General features: G+C 45.5%; 1 protein-coding gene across 3 annotated transcripts in view; it reads left to right on the forward strand.

Annotated features, from left to right (window-relative positions):
- The first annotated feature begins 10,116 nt into the window (after positions 1-10,116).
- GSN (gelsolin) overlaps positions 10,117-21,034 on the forward strand; it is a 52,672-nt gene continuing 41,754 nt past the window's right edge. Inside the window, exons 1-2 of one of the 3 annotated variants that reach the window (XM_084650248.1) lie at positions 10,133-10,231; positions 12,724-12,775. In XM_084650248.1, the coding sequence (XP_084506374.1) occupies positions 12,743-12,775 (33 nt within the window). In that variant the 5' untranslated portion in view covers positions 10,133-10,231; positions 12,724-12,742. Of the gene's footprint in view, positions 10,232-12,723; positions 12,776-21,034 lie in introns of all 3 variants that reach the window. The other 2 variants (XM_084650246.1, XM_084650247.1) reach the window with 2 other exon arrangements.

Genomic DNA, 21,034 nt, shown 5'->3' on the forward strand with positions numbered 1-21,034 from the left:
ACATAGTATGCATCCGATGAAGTGAGCTGTAGCTCACGAAAGCTTATGCTCAAATAAATTGGTTAGTCTCTAAGGTGCCACAAGTACTCCTTTTCTTTTTGCAAATACAGACTAACATGGCTGTTACTTTGAAACCTAACATCACCAAGTTCCTTTCCTCTTTAATTTTGAATCCTTGCCCTCCTGACACTAGCTGCTGGATTCAATTCAATGCTTTTGTCAACACAACGCTTTGGGAAGGTTTCTTCCTGAAAAGTAAGTGACTCAGTTCCTTTAGTGTTCAAGGTGCAGTTGTGTGCCTCATCAGGAGTAGAGCTGGTTGAAAATTTTACAACAGAAGGTTTCTCTGTAGGAAAAGGCTGTTGCATCATGCAGAAGGGTTTGGCCGGAGCTCGTCCCTCTCCGGGGCGGAGGAGAACCACACCGTCTTCCTACGTCCAGGGAACTAGTCTGGCTGCGAGGTCTCATGCCCCGGCAGCGGTAGAGGCAAAACAACAGTTACTCACACCCAGTTGGCAGGCAGTAGCAAGTCCCACGCTCCGGTCCTTGGATAGGGAATGGGCAAACCATTAAGCAATAAGCCCAGGCCCTGTGTTAGGGTGGGCGGCAAAGAGTCTGTGGCTCAGGCCCTCAGGCAGGGGCTGAGCGAACAAATAAGTTCAGGAGGCCCAGCCCCTGGCTCTGAAGGGCCTGGGAGAGGGGGAGACGGCCATCTGCATGTTGGGTGGCAGGGGGGACGCAGGCCCACTCACTCCACTGCATCCCAGCCCGGGGCCCTAGCAGCGGCAGATGGCCTACTGCTGTGTCAGTGGGGATCCTGGCCACCACACACTGACATTGGCTCTGGGAGTGCAGCAGCCAGACTAGGGTTAGCTGCCCCTGGGCTACTTCCTACCTCCCCCTCTAGAGGTACCTGAGTCTGGACGGTGTCCTCCAAGGAATCAAGCTCCTCAGGGTACCCGGCGAGCGGTAGGCTTGGCAGCTCCTCTTGGTAACTTGCCACGGGCAGGCTTAACAGCTTCTCCGGGGTCTGGCCAGTCCTCGGGTCGGTCGCCAATTGCAAGAATCTCCCAACCGGGAGCTAGGTCACAAGCATCTGGCTTCTCCAGTGGCTGGGTCTCTAGAGAGCTCTGGGGTTGGGCTTTTGTACTTCCTGTCCTGCGCCTTGACCTGTGGGGGGCAGGCGCAGGCTCCACTGGCTCCGCCCACTTTGGGGTCCGGAGGGGCTCGTCCCTCTCCGGGGCAGCGGGGAACCACACTGCCTCACTGCACATCAAAATTGAAATTTTCTGCCTGAACATGTCAATTTCAACAAAATTTCATTTAAAAAACCTCAGAACAAAACATTTCAATAAGGACCTTATCAGAATGGACCATTTCAATTTTTCATTTTGAAACAACTTATCATTAAGAAATTTTTGCTTTGTTCCAATTTGGAACTAAAACAAATTTTGAAATTGCAGAATTTCCCACAGAATTAAAATTCTGGTTCCCATAATGACAGGTTTCAGAGTAGCAGCCATGTTAGTCTGTATTCGCAAAAAGAAAAGGAGTACTTGTGGCACCTTAGAGACTAACACATTTATTTGAGCATAAGCTTTCATGAGCTACAGCTCACTTCATCGGATGCTCTAGTCAGAAGCTTTTTTTACAGCCAGTCCTTTTACTCCTATCTCGGGTATAACTCCTAGAGCTGTCTGTTTGATGCGACTAAGGAATGTAGGATATAGCTTTGCTTTTTTCCAAGTGTTCCAGTAAGTGAAAGTCCAAAGTTCACCACTTTTCACTTTTCAGCATGAGTCCAGCCAAAACACCATTGGTGATTCCTGGGTTTTCAGTAGAATTTGAGACTTTCAAATGAAGAAATAGGTGGAGCAAACCAGGATCAAAGAGAGGGGGTTGCAGATATCTAGTGGAGCTGGGCTATGTGGGTCTGGCATCTAGATTAATAACAAGGTAAATGAGACAGAGATGAAGTCTCCCCTCACAAAATAAATAAATGGAAGTCCCATACTATGAAAGCAGAAATCTGCATGTGTAGCTCTGTAACAGCATTAGTACCTGACCTCATAGCATATGTTACCGATATGGCAAGGAGCCCCTACTGCCCTGGTTCACACACCATTACATACCAGGTTGTAAAATCAAAATGAAATGAAACCTTCTTCTCCCTGAAAATATTCTGGCAAAAACCTTTTTGCTTAGAATATGAATTGCACCCTTTTTCTTTAGCTTCAATGATCACCCAAGAGAAACACATTGGCAATTGTTTTTTAACGTTAGCCATGGCCTCATTACATTTTTATACAAGTCCAGCAGTTGTAGAAAGCATTGTTAACGGAATAGGAATTGTTTTGTAAATTGCTGCACCATGGTGGCACTGTGTCAGTTTATCACAGTACAATACTTCTGTCAGGGTGGGAAGGCACACTTCTCTGATGCAAGGTGTAGAGAAAGAAAGAAAAAACATAGCCAGCTGTGTAGGTGTCTGTCTGCCTGTGTCATACTTGCCATCGCACAGCTGTGGTAGGTAAGAAAAGCTTTGCAAAAAATGTAATTAATTAGAAATTAAACTCTTTTTGAGAAATGTTGAAAATGTATCAATAGAGCTCATATATGTTGCTATGTTAAACATGTCACAAAACTCAGATTAGAATTAATGAATTTCAATAGCCATATTCATCCCTAGGGCATCAATGGAGTTGCATGAAGGATGAATCTAGCCTTGTTTGATTTATAACACAATACAGAAGAATAATAAAACAATGATTCCCTTTCAAGACAGTTGTAAACTATCTACTGCTGAAATATCTCAGAAGTTAAAAATTGTTTCATTTCTCAGGGGCTCAAGTAAATTGCCCAATAAATAATAATAGCTTACATAGAGCACCTTTCATCCTGAATGATCCCAATGTGTTTACCAAACTGATATACACACTATGCACAGGGATCAGTTCACCCACCACTAAAAAGAAGAAACTTCTGGGGTGAATTATAACAACAGTGCACAACAGAACTAACCAACCATTTAGATCTGGAAGTGGAGAATAACTTTGCCATTTGAAACTCCATGGGTAATTACGATAGGCAGAATGTAAGTACCCAAAGCCAGGCAACTGAGGTTAAAACCTCTGCTCTTGCAGCAAGTTGCAATCTGATTCTTTTCCTGGTGCTACAATGGAAGCAAACCTTTCATTTTCAATCTATCTAGGTTGTGTTTAAAGCTTTCAACCCTGTACTGCAGCAGGAAAACACAGAAAGTCATGGTCACTGAGTACAGAAGAATGAAACTATTCATTCAGAAATGGCTTGGTAGGGTTGACAAAATCAGCTGCTGTTTCTGCTCCACTGGCTGGAATTAACACTGACATCACCATTACCACAAGTAAGTCAAATGTCTGCATTTGATTTTTAACATGATGGTGTTTGAGAGTTTGTTTTAGATTAAGCTAGAGTTCTAAAATTTGGAGGTAAAGTGTAGTGCTTTTTCATGATAATAGTAACAATACTTATAATTTATAAAGGAATTTACATACAGTACCCCGCAATTATTATTCCATTTTAACTATTATTATTAATCCCATTTTAAACTTACCCAGAAAGATTAAGTAACTTGCCCAAAATCACATAGTCACTCAGTGGCAGTTTCTCTTCTTCAATGCTTAGCCAAACAGTTGGCTGCAGCGATCGTTTGCCATTTGTTCCGTTCCTGCGCGGCTCCAAGGGCTTGACGGCCCAAGAGTCCAACATCGGAACAGACTTGATGAACCCATGTAATAGGGTTTGGACTCAGTGGCAGTGCTCAGAAGAAAACCACAGTCTCTCTGGCTCCAAAGCCAATTCTCATAAACTGCCTCCAATGTAGGATGCTTAAAAGGTCACTGACAGGTTGGTAGGCTTTAAACTGAACCTATATTGATAGTTTGCCCCTTTTATAAAATCTTCCCATAAGGACTGAAGAATTTTTTTTTAAATTGTTTCGAATTGCTCTCTCTATAACAGGAATATAACTGTACAGATCTACTACAGATTAGGAGGTGTATTTTAAACATACAGTCTGTCCTGGGATCTCAGATTGTTTGTTTCTTTTTTAAAATTAAGCAATTACTTGAATTGAATACCAAAGTCTCATTGCTCTTGCAGAAAGAAACATCTTCCTGTTAGCTCTTGTAGTAGGCATGCTTGGTGTGGGAAGTGGCAGGTCAGGACTGACATGCATTGGTAGTCAGGTGGAGGACTAGAATAGTATATGGAAGTGCTATCTAAGGAGCCTTTTAGAGCTGTGTATGTGTGAATATTGCAAAGCATCTGTCTACTTTGTGTCTGGGTTGAGCTATTTCTACTGTACCTTCATTTACATGAACAGAAAACATTATTTACGAATACACATTTTCACCCAAAAATGTTTACAAAAAAAAAATCAAAGATTAACAACATTTTTTTTGCAGGATGAGTCTATTCTGTTAATTTAACATTTTGGAACATGGAGGGTAGGGGAGGAAGGAAATTCTCTAATGGCTGAGATGTAGAAGTATAAAGAGCATCCATCCAGTGTATACAAAATAATCATATGTCATGCGTGTGCAATACAACGTCTCATGCAGCTTACCCGGAATTGTTATGATATCACTACACAACATATTTACAGAATGATGTGATGTGATTATCTAACAATTCTTAACTGTATAAATCTATGTTATCACTACATTATTAGATAGGGTTTCTGTATGTATAGATCCAATGATTAAAAGTTACTTAACATCAAAACACAACAAAAAACAAATAAAACAAATTCCACATTAAGAGAAAGTTAAACAGTATTTGAAATTAGTAATTTGAAGTAGTAGGAAGATGTGGCAAAAATAAATTCTTTTTAGGAGGGTCTAGGGGAATAGATTGAGAAATATTTTAAACATCCGCCGTCTAGTGCAATCTGGCTCACTTCACAGGAAAAATAAATAAAATAAATAAATAACATTGTTCTTTGGACGGATTTTTATGAACCAGAGATAAAAGTAATCATTGATGGAGAAGTGTTCTAATCTGGAGCTGGAGTAAGGTGAAGCAAGGTTCAGGGTTTATTAAGGAGATAAATTGCTTAACACCTTACATAAAAACTGCATCCATATTAGATAAATTCTGCCTGGTACAGAAGGAGTCAGGTGTCCGCATAACCCAAACACCATAGAAAATACTTGAGTCAGATCAGGATGGAATTTCCAGGAACTAGACCAATGACATGCCACCTCAATCAGTGCTTCATTTGTAATGAAAGAGGTGCCATGGATCAAGCAATTATGTACTGGAACTCAAGCAATTTTTTTACATTCATAACTGATGCAGCCAGCCCAGAGGTGCCAAGGCTATGAACTGCCAAGCCTAGACGTGCCAGAGCTCAGCCCTGACAAGCCCTGACACAAATTAAGCACGGATCTCAATGTAAGCTTACTTTGCTTAGCTTGGTTACTTGCCACTTCTTTTGTATTTGTTGGTTGGACTCCCAACCCTAGCATTCTTTTAATGTAATTTTGTACTGAGAATTTAGAACGCAAGGAGAGCTAAATGTAACCCTAGAACAGAGACACTGACTCCATTTTAGGACAGCAGCCCCCCACTAAGCAACTGAGCAGCACTGATAAAAAAAGAAATGGACGTCTGATTTGTTTCTCATACTTTGAGTGTACATTTTCTTTCATTCAGGAGCAGAGATGAGATACAATACAGCTGGACAGTGTGCGTGTGCGCGGGGGTGGGGTGGGGGGGTTAACATTTTCCAGGATAACAGCCAAAAATCAGAATTGTGTAACTTTTATATTGCAGCTGTTGCGTCATATTCGTGCATAACTGCCATTTAACTTCTTGGTGTTTTATATAATATATGAAAAAGGAAAGGTAGAAGCCACATTTTTTTCTGCCAGTAATCTCCAGATTGAAAAAAGACAGTAGCCATATGAGGGATAGCACCCACTTAAGAATGGGAGCCAGGCCCCATGTAACCTTTTTGTAAAACCTGAGATGTCAGAGGAAGCCATGCAAAAGTTAGTAAACTGCAGACTGAGGTAAAGAAGAATATATAATAAGATATTAAGCAAATGATAATGCAAACTACAGACAAACAAGTAGCAGAAGAGAACCACGTTCCCTGGGTGAGAAGTTTTTTAAATTATAATTATTAATCTAGCACACCAATACCCACACAGCTTTACAGGAAATGCCATATAGCTCCATGACCCTCATTCCTTGACCTCTCTGGTGATGTTGCCAACAAGGTTGCCAGTCGAAAGTCCTGATCCTGCAACTGACTCTGCATGAGTGGATCCCTGAACCAGTGCACAGCCCTATTGACTTCAAATACATGTTTTGGGCAACTACAACACACAGGACAACCACTTAAATGTGATAAGATGGAGAGATAGCATTAGGACATGCCATCAGGAAGGAGATCAACATAGAAAGGCTTCAGGAAAGAATTAGAGAGGTTTAAGAAGGAGAAGAAAGGAACTGGCATTCTGCATGTTGGAAATTAATCCAAAAATGGAGTGGTAGGCCTGAAAAAGGACATGGAAGACAGACAGTTCTTCAACATCAGAGAATTTCCATGTCTTCCTCACCTCCACATCCTCTACAAATAAATCCCTAGGCTGATATACTATACCAGCAGAAAATGATAAGTTGGTCACTGTGCTCCTCAGTTCTTTTGCAAAATCTGCCAGACTATTTAGTTTCAAGTGTCGACCTTGGAAAACAGGCTGAATTTAACTGGCTCAGACTGCTACTTGAAATGATCAAGGTTCTTTGGATTCTGTAGTCAGTTTGTTACTGTCTAACATAGGTGTGCTCAGAGTCTCACACAGATCTCATCTCAAGGGTTTCATGTCCTAATAGAGTAATGCATTTTAGTGTTCATGTTTATACTTAGTTGTTTTCAATGTTTGCTCAAATTTGGCAAAAGAAAGATTAATTGCTGATATTGTTGAAAAGTTCAATAAAGGTGATGTTATACAGGTGCTTTAGAAATGCCGAGTGATTGTGAGTATGAATTGTTAGTGTTAGACACAACCCTGTGGAATGAAATCCTCACTAAATGCACAGAACAGGTACAGCATGAAGAGCAGTAATGTACATTTCTCCCACTGACATAAGAACAGCCATACTGGGTCAGATTAGTGGTCCATTTCACCCAGTATCCTGTCCTCCAACAGTGGCTAGTCCCAGATGACTCAGAGGGAATGAACAGAACAGGACAATTTACGGAGTGATCCATCCCTGTCAGCCAGTCCCGGCTTTTGGCAGTCAGAGGTTTAGGGACACCCAGAGCATGGGGTTGTGTCCCTGTCCACTTTGGCTATTAGCCATTGATGGACCTATCCTCCATGAATTTATCTAATTCTTTTTTGAACCCTGTTAAACTTTTGGCCTTCACAACATCCCCTTGCAATGAGTTCCACAGCTTGACTGTGCACTGTGTGAAGAAGTACTTTCTCTTGTTTGTTTTAAACCTGTTGCCTATTAATTTAATTGGGTAACCTCTGGTTCTTGTGTTACATGAAAGGGTAAATAAGACTTCCTGATTCATTTTCTCCATGCCATTCATGATTTTATACATCTCTATCATATCCCCCCGAGTCATCTCTTTTCTAAGTTGAACAGTTCCAGTCTTTTTAATCTCTCCTTATACGGAAGCTGTTCTGTACCCCTAATAATTTTTGTTGCCCTTCTCTATACTTTTTCCAATTCTAAAATATCTTTTTTGAGTCGGGGCAACCACATCTGCTCGCAATATTAAAGGTGTGGGCACACCACGGATTTATATAGTGGCAATATGATATTTTCTTCTTATTTATCCCTTTCCTAATGGTTCCTAACATTCTGTTTTCTTTTTTGACTGCCACAGCACATTGAATAGATGTTTTCAGAGAATTATCCACAATGACCCCAAGATCTCTTTTTTATGTACAGTTGGGATTATGTTTTCCAATGTGCATTACTTTCCACTTTTCAACACTTAACGTCATTTCCCATTTTGTTCCACAGTCACCCAGTGTGGTGAGATCCCCCTGTAACTCTTTGCAGTCTGTGTTGGACCTAACTATCTTGGGTAATTTTGTATCATCTGCAACCTTTGCCAGCTCATTGTTTACCCCTTTTTCCAGGTCATTTATGAATATGTTGAACAACACTGGTTCCAGCATAACTCCTTGGGGGTCACCACTAATTACCTTTCTCCACTGCGAAAATTAACCATTTATGCCTACTGTTTGTTTCCTATCTTTTAACCAGTTACTGATATATGAGAGGACCTTCCCTCTTATCCCATGACAGCTTACATTGCTTAAGAGCCTTTGGTGAGATCCTTGTCAAAAGTTTTCTGAAAATCCAGGTACACTACATCTACTGGATCACCCTTGTCTGCATTTGTTGAGCCCCTCAAAGACTTCTAATAGATTAGTGAGGCGTGATTCCCTTTATGAAAGCCATGTTGGCTCTTCCCCAATTAATCACATTCATCTATGTGTCTGATAATTCTGTTCTTTACTGTAGCTTCAACCAATTTGCCAGGTACTGAAGTTAGGCTTACTGGCCTGTAATTGCTAGATTGCCTCTGGAGCCTTTTAAAAAAATGGGTGTTACATTAGCTATCCTCCAGTCATCTAGTACAGAGGTTGATTTCCAGTGATAGGTTACCCACCATAGTTTAGTAATTCTGCAATTTCATATTTGAGTTTTTTCAGAACTCTTGAGTGAACACCATTTGGGCCTGGTGACTTATTACTGTTTAATTTAACGATTTGTTCCAAAGCCTCCTCTCTTGACACCATGGTCTGGGACATTCCTCAGATTTGTCACCTAAGAAGAATGTCTCAGGTGTGCGAATCTCCCTCGCATCCTTGGCAGTGAAGACTGATGCAAAGAATTCATTTAGCTTCTCCACAATGGCCTTGTCTTCCTTGAGTGCTCTTTTAGCATCTCTGTCATCCAGTGGCCCCACTGGTTGTTTGGCCGGCTTCCTGCTTCTAATGGACTTAAAAAAAATTGCAGTTAGCTTCTGTATCTTTTCCTAGTAGCTCTTCAAATTCTTTTTTAACCTGCCGCTAGACTTTTACACTTGACTTGCCAGAGTTTTTGTTCCTTTCTATTTTCCTCAGTAGGATTTGACCTCCAATTTTTAAAATACATATTTTTTCCCCTCTAACTGCCTTTTTTAACCCCTGCTCATGTGCTTCATCCTTGACCTGGATGGTCCATTAATCCCCATGGTCCATTCAATTCTTGGCCACTGCTGATGCTTCTAATAAGGCAGCCAATTAGTGCCAAGTGTAGCGATGGTTTTAATGAAGTCTAAGATCTGTAAAAAAAGTTTTTCAGTTGTTTCTAATTTGTACACATTTGTATACAGTTCTCCAAAATTACAGATCCTGACAGGACCATGGAAGAGCATGTGCCAGGCAGGCGGCTGCTTGGGTTGTCGGACATCTGAGGACCTCACAGACAACTTCAGCAGGTCACAACCCAGTACTCCCTCCTGTAGTGGAATCAACCAAGGCCCCAGCAAAGTTAGGGCTGGCCCTGGATCCAAGAACCGTTAGGAACCTAGATGAAGCTCATTAATTTATTTACTCAGACCACTAGCACGCCTTGCTAATGCAAATCATCCTCAGCAGTTGAGTTTACACTGAAATGAACCGGGCTCAAATAGTTCACATCCAATTAGCTCGGTTGCTGTGTCCTTTTGCTTCTAGGGCCACAGGAAAGGGCTGCGGTTGCTGACCCTGGATCACAGGCCAGATCCCTATTAGCACCTGCGGCTGCTGCTCCAGCATCCTCGCAGCCCACCTGCTGCACCAGGAGGTGACCACATCCTCTATGCTTATGCACCTAACCTCACCGGCTTCCTCCTGTTGCGTCTGCGTCCGTCCTGGCTGCTGCACAGACACAGCGCAGCCAGCCCTACTGCACACGAGCTTCGCGAGCCTCCAGCTGCACAGCCCGCGCTCCCCGAGCCCAGCTGCTGCACCCAGTCCCAGGGACAAGCTCGGCCCCACCCCAGGATCCCCCTCCTGCGGCTGCTCAGTGGAGGACAGAGCCGCGAATCACTCGGTGCCCCCGCCCCAGTCCCTGCCCACCCCCGCCCCAGTCCCTGCTCCAGCCCGCTCTGCGCCAGCTTCCTTCAGCCAGCCGGGCGCTGCAGTAACTCGCCAAGTCGTCTCCTGCCTTTAAGCAACAGCTGCAGGTAGGTCCGCGACGAGAGCCCCACTGCAGGGCTCGGGGGATGCCACGGGCGAGGGGGAGGCCGGTGCCTGCGCTCGCTCCGGGCTCGTCTCCATTGGCCGCTCCCTGCTGGAGACAGTCCGGGGCGCAGCAGCTCCCCTGTTCCAGCAGGGCAGAGCGGGGACGTGTCAGTCCCGCCTCCCCAGCTGCTGGGGGCGGAGGAAAGAGTCTCTGCAGACCCGTCTTGGGGGGAATAAGGGCCCGAACCCACCGCGGGTGGGGACAATGGGACGCTCCCCCTGGACGCCAGCGAGTCAGGATGGAGGCCTGAGATGGCTTTGACGCGCGGCAGCTTCCACAGAAAGGCAGGAGCTGGGGTGCAGCCGAGCACCGGGGTGCGGGGCGCCCGTGTGCCCCCGGCACATGAGCACCCTGGACTCCGGAGGTGGGGTCCCTGGGTAGCAGGGAGCCGCCGTGCGCCCCGGTTTACGCGCGTGAGCGACCCACCCAATCCAATCCTGATGCGCTGCAGGGGGCTGGGGCGAAAGCTGCTGGCCCTCATCCTGTGGCTGCTTTGATGTGTCCAATAGAAACCCACCTAAAATATTCCACGGGTGCCCGTCCAGCACCGGATGGTATCTGTGGTGCCGGGGCGGGGCCAAATCCTGGCAGGGAGCAGGGTGCCCTCCACTCTCCCTGACTCCCAGGGGAGGGAGAGGTGCGCAGCAGCCTGCAGGACCGAGCCCTAGATTCTTTTCGGAGGCATCGTGAATTCTTACTCATTAACCAAGAAGGGAGGTGAATGTTGATATTTACATAAACTCTCCTTCCTGAGGCTCTGGCACTGTTTCAAAATCTATAATAAAGAAAGCTCATGTGCAAAAAGTTCAGAACCTCCCAAAGTTACTAATGGTACTCTCTGCAGAGCTAACTTTGCCTTTTGGTACACCACTTTTCCGGCAATGGCGAAGCCTAGGTGCTGCATCTACACGAAACAGAGTGACTCATTGGAATTGAAAGAATATTAACACATAATTTTAAATAGCCAGTAAACAAACCTTTCATTAGCAAAAGGACACTTAAAATGTAGTCAGATGTACAACTGTTAACAGATAACATTTTGTTTTCAATCTTAGCAGCAGAATGGACCCGGCTGCTTTTTGGTTGCATATTTGGGGTGTTATTTTTGGTAATTATGTAGTACTTTTAGGGTAATAGCTGCTGCTGTGAATTTTATATGGTTGTAAATTCTAGCAGACAAGATGGAAGGTCACTATGAGTCATCGCTTGCATATGCACACACCCACATCAAGGGGCATTACTGAAATGGTTTTGGATGGCAAACCATAGTGGAAATGGAAATATAAGCCTGCAGCAGTTTTTTTGTGTGCCTTAAAAACAAACAAGCAAACAGAATATTCTCCTTTTGAGAAAATATAGTATAATACCGCACAGCTGATTGAATAGCTATGGTATCATTTCACCAACTGATTGATATTAATGGCTGATCAGTGAGATGATTTCAGAGGTACAATAAGGTATTTCCTATTACTACAGTGTTGAGTGCAGTATAAGTACCTAGATAGATAGATAGAATGGGGAGATTTCAGAGTAGCAGCCGTGTTAGTCTGTATTCACAAAAAGAAAAGGAGGACTTGTGGCACCTTAGAGACTTACCAATTTATTTGAGCATAAGCTTTCCGTGAGCTACATTATGCATCCGATGAAGTGAGCTGTAGCTCACGAAAGCTTATGCTCAAATAAATTGGTTAGTCTCTAAGAATGGGGAGAGAAATTATTAACTGCAGAAAGGAGAGCTGATTCAAAATAGAATTACTTTTTTGTAGTCTGCTGAAAACGTACACAGCCCTGTACAGTACATGGAGTAGACAAGCTCTTTGTTCCTAGAATCTTACAGTCTAAGATTAAAGAGAATATATTTGCTTAGGTAAAACATTCCCTGGGGTGAACAGAAAATGTATGTTCCAAATCCCTATGTTTTGTGTGGTATGTGAGATTAATGATAGGGCGCCTCCTGTGTGATTTGGCATTACATAGTCTAACAACACATCATCATATATTTTATGTTTCAAGGAATTAAACTTTTTTTTTTTAATTCTCATAAAATCACTGACTATGTTGTTACAATTTTTTTCAAAATACTGAAGATGCATGTTGTTGTTGCCCAGAGGCAAAAATACCCTGGTGTAATCTGATACAGAAATCCTGGAGAAGCTTCTACCCATAACATCCCACGAATAAGAAACCTGTGAAGATTGTATTGGTGGATTTGCAGAGGAGATCAGTGGCTAAAGGGTCATCTTCCTCTGCTTTACAACTGATTTAGGATAGATGCCAAACACTGGTAAAAATAGCACAAGTCTCATTAGTGCCGGGAATACTGGGGGCTTTGTGTTTGGTTTTTTTTGCCTGGAGTATGTATGTTTTGAAAACACTATTTGAATAGAAATTTCAAAGATGTATACACTTAAACGTATTTAAAATGTTTCCTAGGAAGAGAGTTAAAAAAGTTATGGGGATGACTTGTTTCAAGGAGGCCTCATTAGTAAGTAGATCCTCTTTGAATAAATTGCTTTGAATGTTAACTTGCTTTTGGATGTAAAAATCCAACTTTGCTAACAAGGATCCTACCATCATTCTTTTTCCTGAGTCTGTTATTTCTCTAACTGATAAAATTACAGTTCTTTCCATCCTCCATAGCCAGCTTTATGCATGATGCAAGTTTATTGGCAAAAAAACTTCCCTTTGCTGGGGCATGGCATGGCTCAGCACAGGGTATTCCTACTTTAGGATAAAAAGGGGAGCTTCTATAGCATCTTTCCTCCTCTAGGTTTCTCAAACTACTCTACAAAGTAACGAGTTAAATACTGTCTACAATGACCATCGAGGCAAGTGAAGCCACATTTGTGTGACCAGGAATAGTTCTCACACAACCTTAGACATTGCAGCCAAGTTATTAATTTTATCTATGGGAAAGTTTGCACCATAGTCCCTTTGATAAAGTGCCATGAGCAGAAGAGATCCCTCCATTTGATGGCTTTTAGCATTTCAGCAGGCTTCTTGCAGAGCACTGCAATGTATGTAGTGGCTATAGTCTTAAGTTTTAGAATGGACTCCACACTATGACCTCCGGACCTGGTGGTGAGAATGCTGGCCACTGAGTCACAGTGACCCTATATTGAGTGTTAGCCATTTGAAAGAATTAGTTTGTTATCACTACCATCTATTGGCTTGATCATCCTGTCACTAAAGTCAATGGGAGCTTTACCATGGATTTCTAGTGGTACTCAGCCTGAAGACAGTCTGGCTTATCTGGAAGCACCCCAGGAGAGTGTGGGATGTAGTTATACCTCATTGAACAGCAATGATCAGTCAGTGAGTTTGTAGGTGAACATTTTCATATGCATCTGAAAGTTACTGGGGAGATTTTCAGAGACACAACTGGCATTGAATTACAGTGGGAGCTAGGTATTTATCTGCCACTTGTGTCTTTGAAAAACTCCCCCATAATAAAGTTTAACTTGTAAAACAAACATGGCACAGTGAGTGGCTATTTTCCACAGCCTGATGACAATCAATGTGTTGGGAGGGAAGAGGGAGAAACTGAACCAGAAATCAAGACTTGCCTGTTTCTAAATGACTAAAGAGCAGCAAGGCAGAAATTACAGGGAGTTCTGTTTGTTTCAACTTTAATCTTAACGTAACCTAAACTCAACCCTTGATCATCATAAGTGTTTTAACCTGGGACTTTCATTACCAAAGCACAGACCTCTACCAGTTGAGCTGAAGGAGAGGCAGCATTAGCCAATTGCCGTAGTGGGCAGTTGACCTCTGTGGACTAATTCCTAGAAGGGGGAGGCAGCATCTACTTTCAAGCATGTGTGACGGGGCAAGGCCAGATGGCTATAGAAAAGTAGTGGAAGATAGATATATTAGCTCCAGGATAAACAATTCCCTGGTACCAGGTTAAGTGAAATGGAAGCTGCTCCAGGTCAGTTAAGACATCTGGGGCCAATTAAGAACTTTCCAGAAGGCAGGGAGAAGGCAGGGGTGCATGTCAGGAGCTGTGGGAGGAAGTTGCACTGTTGGAGAGGCTGAGTAGTACACACCATATCAGGCACAGGGAAGGAGAACCTGAGGTAAGGGTGAAGTGGAGCTTGAGGAAGTGAGGGCTGCTGTGGGGGAAGTAGCCCAGGGAATTGTACATGTCATGTTTCTAAAAGGTCAGCTACCATAGCTGATACTATTCGGGTCCCTGGGCTGGAGTCCGGAGTAGATGGTGGGCCCGGGCTCCCCCCCACCTTTGCCCCCTGATTAATCACTGAGACTGGGAGACAACAGAGACTGTGCAAGGAAGGATAACTTCTCCTCCCCTCCCTTGCTGGCTTATGATGAAAATGGCTCAGTAGACTGTGACCCTTGTCTCTAGAGAAAGAAGGGTTACGTGGAGGGTCACAGTGAGCCACTGAGGCTAGCAAAATCCGCCAGGAAACGCGGGACCCATGGAGGCAAGGACAGAGCTTTGTCACAACTGGTGTCAGGAGTGGGACTTGTTCACAGTGTGGCGGAGGAAAGAGGTTTAAAAAATAAAAGTGCACTGGGGTTTTGGATTTTTTTTTTTTTTGGTTTTTGTTTGTTTGCTTTGTACCACAATGGAGGAGGTGGTAAGAGCTCTGGTACAAGCCACGGCAGCCCAGCAGGAGGCCACCCGGGTTCAGGCAATGGCACAACAGGGGTCTATGCGGCTACAGCAGGAAACCAATCAATTATTGATGAGCCAGGTGACCCAAGACTGTGCCCTCTTGAGAGAGGTGGTGGACCAGTTGAAGATCCTCACCACCCAGGCCCGGGGGTCCGATGGGATGCGAACCCTGAGGGCCACTGGTTGTCTACCACAGATGACGTCAGGAGATGACGTAGAGGCATATCTCCTCTCATTGGAAAGGACTGCTCAGCGTGAGGCATGGCCCCAGGAGCAGTGGGCCAGCATTCTCTCCCCTTTTTTGTGTGGAGAGGCCCAGAAGGCCTACTTTGACTTGCCTGCCATGGATGCCACTGACTATACCCGTCTGAAGACAGAGATCCTAGCACGATCAGGGGTAACGGCAGCGGTAAGGGCCCAGAGGTTCCATGAGTGGAAATACCAGGAGAACAAACCCCTGAGGTCCCAGCTATTTGACCTCCTACACCTCGCATGGAAGTGGTTACAGCCCGAGGTGTGCAGGCCGGAGATTTTGGAGACCCTGGTCATCAACCATTACATGCGGGGACTGTCGCCAGATCTCCGCAAATGGGTAGGCCAGAACAATCCGTCCACGTACGATGAGATGATCACAGTGGTAGAAAGATGGATGACAGCCAGGGAACTGACCCAACTACCCAAGGAAGGCCCCTTTCGAAGCAAGCACCCGACCCCAACCCTGGAAGGTTGGGCAGCCAAACCCCTGGGGAGTCCTAGGTGGAAGAAGGGGGGGGGGGCGAAAACCAGTGAGGACCCCAGAAGGAAGGGATTGGCCTGAGTGGGGGGAACCCCGGGACTAAACCCCCTAAGCCCCAGGATAGGGGAGTGATTAAAAGCAATTATAGATGTTATGCATGTGGGGACACATAGCAGCACAGTGTCCCAGCACCGAGGAGCCTACGCAATGTAATTTGGGGGATTGGGAGGTCTCATGCTCCCTTATCCACCTCGCGGGGGTCGCATTAGCTCCGCATAATTACACCAGGCCAGTGAGGATAAATGGAGCAGAGACTACAGCTCCTGTGGACTCCGGGAGTGCTATCACCCTCATATCGGGTAAGCTGGTAAAAAACAGTCAGCTGCTACAAGCCAAACGTGTACCAGTGACGTGCGTGCATGGGGCCGTGAGCCATTACTCCAGCATCCCAGTGGAGACAGAGGTTCAGGGAAACCCCATTGAAGTGACTGTGGGCGTAGTTCCTAAACTTCCATATCCTGTAGTCATTGGGAGGGACTATCCAGGGTTTGATAATTTTCTCCCCCCGGAGAGGCTGGAGGGAGGTGGGGACTCTGAGGACAGCGACTAGTCACCAGGGAATGTCAACTCCCAGTGTTCGCTGAGTTTTCTCAGGATCTGTTCTCAGCCCCCCGAAAGACCCGGAAGACAAAAAAGAGAGGAAGGCTGCAAAGGCCTTGGGAACCCAGATCCTGACCCAGGGCCAGAAGATCTCCCTAGTAGGCAGATGGACGTGAGCAGCCAACAGAGAAACTTCCACCACAGAAGGTGAGCCAGAAGCTGCCCCCAGCCATGACGGCAGCGAGCTGTTGGAAGAAGCAGAAGCCGGCCCCTGGGAGCTTGGGCAGGTTAGTCCCGGGAGAGAGACTTTTGGGCGGGACCAGGCAGAGGACCCCAGATATGATAACGTCAGGAAAGAGGTGGCCGAGATTTATGGGATACCCGTGGATGGGAAGGTCCGGGCTCCCAGACCTTTCTTTATAGTGAAGAAAGATCTCTTGTACTGCATGGTGCAAATGCAGGAGCAAGAGATACAACAACTTCTGGTGCCACGAAAACATAAAAAAGCCATATTGAGTCTCACCCACAGTCACCTGTTTGGAGGACACCTAGGGTTAGAGAAAACCCAGGCACGGATCCTGCGGAGGTTCTTCTGGCCAGGAGTACATGAAGATGTCCGGCGATACTGCACCTGTTGTCTGGAGTGTCAGTTACATAGCCCTTTGATACCTCTTCCTTTCGAACGGATAGCCATGGATCTGGTAGGGCCCCTAGAGAAGACAGCTCGGGGCCACCAACATGTGCTTGTTATACTGGACTATGCAACCCGGTATCCGGAAGCTGTTCCCCTGCGCAACACAGCTTCCAAGACAATAGCTAAGGAGCTAGTACAGATCTTTGCCTGGGTTGGGCTACCCAAGGAGATATTGACTGATAAAGGGACACCTTTCATGTCCCAGTTGATGAAAGATCTCTGTTCATTGCTCCACGTACAAGCCCTACAGACCTCTGTATACCACCCGCAAACAGATGGCCTTGTGGAAAGGTTCAATAGGACCCTCAAGGCCATGATCAGGAAAGTGGTGAGCCGGGATGGGAAAGATTGGGATACCCTATTGCCTTACCTCATGTTCACTATCCGGGAGGTTCCGCAAGCCTCCACGGGTTTCTCTCCATTTGAACTACTATATGGGTGCCACCCTCAGGGCATATTGGATATAGCCAGAGAAGCCTGGGAAGAGGAGCCAAATCCCGGAAGGAACATAGTTGAGCATGTACTGCAGATGAGCGATTGGATAACCTGAGTTACGCCCATTGTACGGGAGCACTTGGAGAGAGTACAGGAGACCCAACGAACTCATTATAGCCACCAAGCGAAGCTTCGACGGTTCCAACCAGGGAATCGGGTGATGGTACTGGTGTCCACAGCAGAAAGTAAACTGTTGGCCCAGTGGCGGGGACCCTACGAAATAATCGAAGCTGTGGGAGAGGTGAACTATAAGGTGCGGCAGCCAGGCCGCCGGAAATTGGAGCAAATTTACCACCTCAATTTTCTAAAACCTTGGCACGATCGAGAGGCATGCTTAGTCATGCAGGAGACCCTTCCCCAGGAGGATAACTTACACGAGCAAGTGAGGATATCATCCAAAAGATTGAGGCAGCAGACATGATTAATCGCAACAGAGATGTGTTCTCTACAAAACTGGGGCGGATGACTGAGACCTATCACCGTATCGGCACAATCCCCGGAGCCAAGGTAACATTGAGACCCTACCGAATCCCAGCAGCCAAAAGAGAAGAAATCAAGGCCCAAGTAAAGAAAATGTTAGAGTTAGGGGTTATTGAAGAGTCTTACGGTCAGTGGTTCAGTCCCATTGTTCTAGTGCCTAAACCTGACGGTACCACGAGATTCTGTTATGACTTTCGCCGACTGAATGAAACATCCCAGTTTGACGCACACCCCCTACCACGCATCGACGAACTGGTTGACCGACTGGGTAGTGCCCGATTCTTGACTACACTGGATCTGACCAAAGGGTCCTGGCAGATTCCTCTGACCAAAGAAGCTAAAGAAAAGACAGCATTTTCCACCCCAGATGGGCTATTCCAGTACACCGTCCTCCCTTTTGGGCTACCTGGGGCCGCAGCCACATTCCAGCACCTCATGGATAAGCTGCTGCGCCCCCATACTAGTTATGCAGCTGCATACCTAGATGATGTCATCATCTATACGCCAGACTGGGGAACCCACTTGGAGAAAGTTGAGGCAGTACTGCACACCTTAAGGCGGCTGGCCTCACTGCTAATCCCACTAAATGCGCCATAGGGCTAGCAGAGGCTAGGTACCTGGGATATATTGTGGGAAGGGGCATAGTGAAGCCCCAAACGAATAAGCTAGAGGCAATTCAAAACTGGCCCCGGCCGACCCGAAAGAAGCAGGTCCGTGTGTTCCTAGGTGTGGTAGGCTACTACCGACGGTTTATTCCCCACTTCGCCACTAGGGCAAGTCCCCTAGCGGACATGGTGAAGGCCCGAGGTCCAGACATGGTAAAGTGGACCGACGCAGGAGAGGGAGCATTTACAGACCTTCGGACGGCCCTCTGTAATGACCCGTACTCATAGTCCCGGACTTTAACAGGGAATTTATTTTACAAACAGACGTTTCTGAGGTGCGGTTGGGAGCAGTTCTGTCACAAATGGTGGGAGAAGAGGAACACCCAATCCTCTACCTAAGCAGAAAGCTTCTCCCAAGAGAACAGAAATGCGCAGTAGTCGAGAGAGAATGCCTTGCTGTCAAATGGGCTATGGAGACACTGCATTATTACCTCTTAGGCTGGCGATTTACTCTTGTGACAGACCATGCACCCCTCCAGTGGATGCAGCGGAATAAGGAAAAGAATGCAAGGGTCACCAGGTGGTTCTTATCCCTCCAACCATTCCAGTTCTGCATACGGCACAGGGCTGGATGCCACCATGGCAACACTGATGGTCTGTCACGAGCATACTGCCTGGCGTCCCAAGTTGCCCAGCTCTATGGTGTTGAGCATTGGGGGGGGGGGGGAGAATATGTGATGGGGCAAGACCAGATGGCTATAGAAAAGTAGTGGGAGATAGATATATTAGCTCCAGGCTAAACAAATCCTTGGTACCAGGTTAAGTGAAATGGAAGCTGCTCCAGGTCAGTTAAGACACCTGGGGCCAATTAAGAACTTTCCAGAAGGCAGGGAGAAGGCTAGGTTGATTGGGACACCTGAAGCCCATCAGGGGCTGGCTGAAACTAGTTAAAAGCCTCCCAGCCAGTCAGGTGGGGGTGCATGTCAGGAGCTGTGGGAGGAAGTTGCACTGTTGGAGAGGCTGAGTAGTACACACCATATCAGGCACAGGGAAGGAGAACCTGAGGTAAGGGTGAAGTGGAGCTTGAGGAAGTGAGGGCTGCTGTGGGGGAAGTAGCCCAGGGAATTGTACATGTCATGTTTCTAAAAGGTCAGCTACCATAGCTCATACTATTCGGGTCCCTGGGCTGGAGCCCGGAGTAGAGGGTGGGCCCAGGCTCCCCCCAACACCTTTGCCCCCTGATTAATCACTGAGACTGGGAGACAACAGAGACTGTGCAAGGAAGGATAACTTCTCCTCCCCTCCCTTGCTGGCTTATGATGAAAATGGCTCAGTAGACTGTGACCCTTGTCTCTAGAGAAAGAAGGTTACGTGGAGGGTCACAGTAGGCTGCTGAGGCTAGCAAAATCCGCCAGGAAACGTGGGAGCCACGGAGGCAAGGACAGAGCTTTGTCACACATGCTACAAGCGAGTTTCATAATATAGCAGTGTTACTGTCAGCTCCACCTATAATACAGGTTGTCTAACACTTTCCATTATAAAACCTTGTTTTATAAATATTTTGTGTAAATATGTAAGCAAATCTCAGGCAACTCACAAATTGTTAGTGTGTCTGCCAACATCAGAAAGTTGGATGCGACTGCTGCAAAAAGAGAAAAGCTAACAAGACGACGAGTCCTCTGACAATACAGAAAGCAGTACTAATCATAGAATATCAGGGTTGGAAGGGACCTCAGGAGGTCATCTAGTCCAACTCCCTGCTCAAAGCAGGACCAATCTCCAGTTTTTGCCCCAGATCCCTAAATGGCCCCCTCAAGGATTGAACTCACCACCCTGGGTTTAGCAGGCCAATGCTCAAACCACTGAGCTATCCCTCACCACCTTGACTAAATGCTGCCTTATATGGGTTTGAATACAACTCTTTTTTATTTTCTGGTGCAGGAAAGTGATCTGATCCAGGGACTTTTGGTGGGAACCATGCCATTCCTAAAATAGCTGCCATGTATTTGGTGGTTACATTTGTTTTTTCATTCTCTTCACAAATATGATCTTTCTGGTTTATAATCCGAGTGTGACCATCAATGCAGCTAATCAATAACTGTCAGCTGGAGGAGCATGCTGGATAGTAGGGATGTGCCACCCAACACACCAGCGTATCGCCACTTTTACTTCTACCTCAAGAAACAGCTTGTTTTGAAATGGAGCAAGAGTTACCAAATTGCATTTAAACGAGTGGAATTTTCTGAGTCTTTCATTAAAATCAAATGCAAATCACTGTTAAACTGAATTATCAAGTAACTTTTGTAAGACACTAAGTAACACTGGACAACAAAAAGCAGATGTTCTAGGTTAGTTTTTGTTCATTTAGTATTTACAGTACAATATTTAGAAATATAGGAATTGCCATGTGGACTGTCTAGTCCAATATCCTCAATCTGACACTGGCCAGTATCATGCTCCACAGGAAGAGTTAAGAAATGCAGTGTGGATGT

Source organism: Lepidochelys olivacea (genome assembly GCF_965140295.1).
Source record: "Lepidochelys olivacea isolate rLepOli2 genome assembly, chromosome: 16".
Classification (NCBI taxonomy): Eukaryota; Metazoa; Chordata; order Testudines; family Cheloniidae; genus Lepidochelys; species Lepidochelys olivacea.